Here is a 6944-nt window from a genome sequence, read left to right as displayed (position 1 = left end):
TAGATGTGTGTAATTTTTGTTAACTAATTTTTATTATTTTTCTAACAATACTTTAAAAAAATGAAGCAATACTGTGAAATTTTAAAAATTACAACTAATAAAAGCATAGCGACTACTATCAAGATCTTTAAAATCAAATGGACTGCTAATGATATTTGAAGGATGTTAAAACTTTAGTCAAATAAACATAATTTCTCCTTCTTAGTCAAGAGGAACATAAAAAGTATCACTAGGTATATATGTCTTTGTCTTAGGACTAGAATTAGAGAAACTAAGGATTAGAGAAGTAGAAAAAAAATGGGATATATGATTGAGATTGTATTGAAGTTGAGAAGAATATTATATATATTTGAGGATGAGGAAAAAGATAAATTATGACTTAAAATGAACTAAGAACACAATTCCATTTACTTGAATTGAAAGAGAAAAATTACAAAATTGGAGGGGACCATGGCCATAGCTGATAGCTTCACCTTGATTACACCTCTCTATTCTTTAATCATAAGAATAATTGTCTATAAATGAGTGAGCATCATGCTGGACATACATATGACTTGGGATGCTAAAGGACAAGTTAAGATTGGTTAAGTCTAATATCAAGAGTTTAATAATATAGTAGTTAGTATAATATAATAAGAAAAAGTCTAGGCAGCAACTTTATGAAATTTTGGCCAGCATGTAACCAGCAGAGAAAGATGAACCATTGGATGAAATCTCACATCAATCTCACACCATTAACTCATTATTGATGACTATTTGATGGCTACTAATCACAAAAGTTGTTGGCCCCCTAGCATTGCTCATATAATAAAATGAAAAAATCTAGAGCCAGCAATTTTTTAAAAAGTTGGCCATCATTTAACCATTAAAAAAAAATTAAATGATCCCACACTATTAGATTTAATCTTACACCATTAAAAATATTATTAATGGTCAATTGATGATTACAAAATATAAAAATTGCTGCCCTAACACTCCTCTAATAAAATTGCTGGTGAAAGCAATTGTCATGACCAAGGTCTTTTTATAACAAATATATGTATCAATCATTCATCAAAGTATTGCAAGTAGCGAATAATATATTCCAAAGTCACCAAGCAAGTTCATGAATCAATCCACCAACTATTTCATCATTGATATCCACACTGCTTCACTGCTTCTTTGATTTCAATTGTTGTATACCACGTCACGGCCGATGATGGAGCGGCCGGGGTGGCGTCTTCCTCGTCGCCGGCCCCGTGGTTGTGGGCGACGTCATCCTTATCATCAGAAGGAGGCATGTATGATGTTTTTCTGAACTTTAGAGGCGAGGACACAAGGTTCTTATTCACAGATTATCTCTATCATGGTCTGGCCGATGTAAAAAAACTCCAAGTATTCAGGGATGATCCGGCTCTGGAACTAGGTGACGCAATTAAACCTACTCTGATGGAAGCCATTAAAAGATCTAGGATTCATATTGTTGTGATGAGTGAAAACTATGTATCTTCCTCATGGTGCCTCCTGGAACTAGAGCAGATGCTCAAGTACTCCAAAAACAATGGAAACGAACGATCCATGGTCCCAGTTTTTTATCACGTAAAGCCCGCAGAAGTGAGATATCAGATTAGCGCCAAATATAAGGAAGCCATGGAGAAACATGAAAAGAGAGAAGGCAAAGACAAGGGGGAAGCGTGGAAGTCTGCTCTATTTACAGTTTGCGACCTAAGTGGACAACACATTGTTGAGGAGCGAGATCAGTGAGTTCTTTTTAATTAATTACCAAATTAATTGAACTCATAATTTTTTATCATCTTAATGATTAATAAAAATTGAGACAACAAGTTTTATTATGTGTTTAATTTCTTTATATTAGGTCACTCTAAAATTTACAATGAATCCTGATAAAGTTTTTATTTTTATTAATTATTTGGTAGACATAATTTTTTCTAAAATAATAATTACATACAAAGATATTAATAGAGGAGTGCTAGGGGCCATTAATTTTTGTGATTTATAGTTATCAATAATGTTTTTAATTGTGTGAGATTTCATCCAATGGTGTGGAATTACTCATTTTTCTTTTACTAGTTACATACTGACCAAAATTTAATAAAGTTGCCGGCTCTAAACTTTTCTGATATTTAATATTGTGTGTTGTGATGTATAGTTATGAAACAGGGGTCATAGGCAAGATTGTTGAACAAGTGTCTGCAAAACTTCTAGAGATCAGGCAACAATTAAATAGATTTGATTCTCAATTTGGAGTGGTTGAATCACTTTTGAACCTTGAATCTTGTGATACTGTTGGTGTGGTGGGAATTTATGAAGATCCTAAAATAGGCAAAAGTTACATAAGAGTATTTGCTTTTGAGCTGTACTATAAGATCAAATATAAGTTCCAAGCAGCAGGTTTTCTTGTTGATGTTAGTGAACTTCTAAGGAAAACCACCGATGACGATCGCTTGGAAATTTTCCAAAAGGAGCTTCTTTCTGATATGGATGTGAAGACCATGCATGAGTTGAAGCATAAAAAGATGCTTCTGGTTCTGGAAGGGGTTGATAGTGAAGAGCATTTGGAGTTGCTAGTGGGAATGGGAATAAGTGATTGGTTTGGTGGTGGTAGTAGGATCCTCATAGCAACAGAAAACAGAAATCTCTTTCAGGATTGTCCTGCTGTGATGAATGGTGTTAAGCTTGAGAAACATTGCATACGTGAAGGTGAATTCGGGAAGGAAAAGATTGTGAAGGAGAAGAAGGTAGTGGGATTTGTGAAAGAATTCATCGGTGTAATTAATCAACTGAAGGAAGAAGATTCAAATAGGAGGAATGTTGTTTCAATTAGCGGCATGGGCGGGTCGGGCAAGACTACTCTTGCCCGAATGATCTATGACAGCAATGAGGTGAGGGAGGTATTCCCTTGTCGTGAATGGGTAACTGTTTCCAAACAGTGCATTGAAAAGGAAGTTTACAGAAACTGTGCATATCACTGAGTAACAAACCAGATAACAACAACAATGATCGCAGATTATTGTCCTTTCCCAGAAACGTAGGATCCTATGCCTGTTCAGTAGAGACATGTACGGAATCACCAACTCGATCACTATTCTTTTATGGAGATGCAAAGGGGTGGGCCCAACATATTTCAGAAAACCGCCGTGTTAAGGTGCTGTATTTTTCTCAACGAGTAAGTAATAGATCAAGAAGTGTCAAGTGTTTGGAAAGTTTGAGTTTGAGTTTGACACCCGACCTCATCAAGTACTTGAGAATGGACTTTGGTGACTCAGATGGGTTGCATAACTTTCCAAGTTTAGAAACATTACATATACTGCAGGACGCTTGGCCGTTAATTCCTTTTCATAGGATATCAATGTCACTGATTCATAGGCACATGCATAAGGTTTATGCTAATTAATTTCCTTTTCATGCAAGTTAATTCCTTTCTATGCTTTTGCTAAGATGAATCATTCTAGCATGTATGTATGTATTATCAATTCGTGCAGAACTCTCCTCCATAATTCATATCATTACAGGTGGTCCTGCAGTCTCACTGTATTGTAATGGAGTGTGATTCTCTTATATTGCATTGTTTTCCTTGAGCACATTTATATTATGATTCTCTATTACACTGAACATGACATATTTTCTTTCATGTTATAAATAAATATGATATGAGTTCAATTATTAGTGTATATCATTAAATATTCTCGATCATGTCTAACATTCAGAATCACTCCATCATATGTCTACTTTGATATATATCAGTTTTTCTTGATCCAATAAAACATATTGCTTTGTATTAGAATAATGACATAGCAAGATCCTCAGAATATCATTATTGAATGTAAGCCATCACACTAATCTATGACAGCAGTTTCTGATATAGCTAGCAAAGATCAGATATGAATATAGCCAAAAAGTTCATCCATTGCGAGTTAGCTCACCAAAATCCGATAAAGAACATGATGCTTGACTTCTTAGATGAACTATGACTAATGAGTATGATTGCATATAGAGTTGGTAGGTTCTCTAGATTTTCTCTATCACTAAATATGAGATGAGTATTTTATACTTTTAGTGTAGCGTTAAACACTAAACCCCTTCTATAATGGCTTAAGATTTAAAATCACTCATCATATGTCTATTTTGATATATATCAGTTCTTTTTTTTCACCCAAATAACCATATCACTCTATTAGGACAATGACATAGCAAGCATGTCAGAATATCATTATTGAAAATAAGCCATCACAATAATCTATTATAGTAGAATTTTTTTTTTTTTGTGACTTAAAAGAAAAATAAACAAAAACTAAGAAAGAAAAAAAAACAAGAAACTGCTTAAGAAAGGCAGTCCCGCTGAATACTATTCTCAAACTCCTTCCAAGGCAATGGAAGCTCCATTTGGGGAGAAATAGTCCTCATTGCAGTCTTTGCCATGATGTCTGCTACTGTATTTGTCAAGATCAACCGAAGATCAGCATGCCATTTCCAAGACATGATATCTCGAATTTTTTTTTGGTGACTTAAAAGAAAAATTATAGCAGAATTTGGTATGCCTAACAAAGACATATATAAATATAAATTAAAAAAATTCATATTTTGTGTGACTGAACTCTCACCAAAATCTGAGAAAGACAGAGAAAGCCATGATCGATTTTTTTGATAAACTATGACTATGCACTATACAAAAAATATTTGTTGATCAGAAACATTTTATGATACTATGTGGCTCTCAATTAATTAAGCAATCTAAGAAAAATATGAGAAAGTCTCCAGAGTTAACAAATTCTAACAAATTTAGTCCGTATTTGGCCAATATTTAACTTTTAACATTATATTACTTTTGGATTTTATTTAGATTTATATATAAAAATATTAATACTCACTAATTAATAGTTCAAACTTCAAAGTCATTACAAATAAACAAACAAATCAATGAGTTATAACTCAAATTACACGGTCTTCTCATACTTATTTAAGAAGTCACGGAAAATTCAGGTCTCTCTATCTTCAATAAAAAAAGTCATTACAAACAAGCGTCTCATCGGTAATTGCTATCCCATATATTTATAATTTAAATCATGGATCATGGCTAACAGTCAGAAGCACTCCTTCATATCCCTATTCATTTTCAATATACGTTGATCTTATGGCAAATGCGTGATTAAAATAAATAAATAAGCAAACCCCACGATATTGCTCCTGATTAATGACAATGAGTCAATGACATAACAAGCAGTTAAGAATATCATAGCATTATAGCAATGAGGTCACTGTGTCTCTCTTAATTTATGTCTCACGTGCCAAACAAAGAACACGTCCCACTGTGTCTCTGTCTTTGACATACACAAACATCAACCAAACGGTGCCTTATGTATTGTCTTAAACCATCAAATTTATATTTTTAATTTATCATCTACTTAAAAAGTATTAAGAACTAATTATTGTAAATATCATGTAAACCAAACTTAATATAGACAAGTTATCAGAAATTGCACTAGCTTTCTCTTTTATAACTAATGCATCTTTTTCGGTTTCAATTATAACAAAGATTTTTTTTGGGATTTCTTTATTTTTAGATAAGATGTAAAGCTCATCCCATATACATTTCATACTCTATTTGATAATAGAAAATTGTATATTAATTTAGCCTACAAATAAATAGAAGGCCACAATGTGAATATCAAAATTTCTTGAATTCATGATGATGGGGGTGGAGCTTCAAATTCAATGCCTACATTTATCCAAATCCTCCTTGAGCTTTTCAATGGCCTTGCTCTTTCCTTGGATTGTTTCTAAGAGCCTCATGTTCTCTTCTTTGAGTGCCTCAAATTGACAAACTATACCTTCAATTTGAGCTTCAATTGTTTCATCACTTAACTCATACACACTCTCCACCACTCTAATCACACGCCACAAACTCACAACAATCAATAAACTACCTCCTTTTCTCTCAAGAAACACTTCCAAAAACAGAGCCACAATGGTCACAACTCCATCCATAACATACCCAAAATGCTTAAAGAATGAAGAGCCTAACCCCACTAACAAAGCCATAGACTTTATTGAAAGTAAACTAAGGATACTAATTCCAATCCAATGTAGACTAAGTTTTTCTACCTTGTTCACCCTTTGTTGATGACATGGTGAAACCAAAGATGAAGATAGCTCAAGAATTGTGATGATGAGGTCCACAATGAGCAATGAGATTGAAAACAAATGAACCCAATTTGATTGTAGGAAATTGGCCAAATGGTTCCTCCATGGTGCATTATTATTCATAACTTGTTGGTGTTGGGTTGATGATGATGATGTGGCGAAAACATGTAGCCACCTTTGCCTTCTTTGCCATGATCTTATTAGACTTTGGATTGATGAATCTAGGATTTGTATAGAAGATCCACTAGGAGGTTGTGTTTGATGGGTTTCAAATGAAACATTGATAGATTTCAAGTTATTCATTGGTGGATGGATATAAGAATTTAGGATTTGATGTAGCATGTAGCAAAATTTTAATATAGGAGTATATGTTAGTTAACTGTTACGTATTTCATAATGTTGTGTTCTTGAAGTGTAAGTTTGGTTTTTGAGGTTTATTTTGCATGCTTTAGCTTCAGGGTAACGTTGTACGGCTACATTTAATTGTTGTTACGATTTTTCTCAATGAGAAAGTTTATTAAATTTTTAGATATTATAATTTTAAAAGCTTAATCGACTTTATAAATTTTTTACTAGTTGGAACAATTTTACTATTTGTTCTGATTTTGAATTTTACATATTTAATTTATTCTTCAGATTTATGTAAAATCCAATTTTTTTTTCTAACTTGGATATCTTTTACTTAAGTTGGTGTGGTTTTACTTAAACAGTTAAACTATAGTTCAGGAGTTAATTAAATACAAAGCACAAATGTAAACAATAAAACAAACACGCATAGACTTCGAACATAACTTCGTATCCAT

At 33.0% G+C, this 6944-nt stretch overlaps 2 protein-coding genes across 2 annotated transcripts; one reads left to right on the top strand and one right to left on the bottom strand.

Moving 5' to 3' along the window:
- LOC107635602 (TMV resistance protein N) lies at positions 1019 to 3558 on the top strand. The gene is made up of 2 exons (XM_016339119.2): positions 1019 to 1739; positions 2150 to 3558. The coding sequence occupies exons 1-2, from the start codon at positions 1279 to 1281 to the stop codon at positions 2970 to 2972; spliced, it is 1284 nt and encodes a 427-aa protein (XP_016194605.1). The 5' UTR covers positions 1019 to 1278; the 3' UTR covers positions 2973 to 3558.
- LOC107638187 lies at positions 5590 to 6623 on the bottom strand. The gene has a single exon (XM_016341355.2). It carries the CDS (start codon positions 6481 to 6483, stop codon positions 5710 to 5712), a length of 774 nt encoding a protein of 257 aa, XP_016196841.2. The 5' UTR covers positions 6484 to 6623; the 3' UTR covers positions 5590 to 5709.

This window comes from Arachis ipaensis, chromosome B04 (genome assembly GCF_000816755.2).
Source record: "Arachis ipaensis cultivar K30076 chromosome B04, Araip1.1, whole genome shotgun sequence".
Taxonomy (NCBI): Eukaryota; Viridiplantae; Streptophyta; class Magnoliopsida; order Fabales; family Fabaceae; genus Arachis; species Arachis ipaensis.
This window is presented reverse-complemented; position numbering and strand designations above follow the sequence as displayed.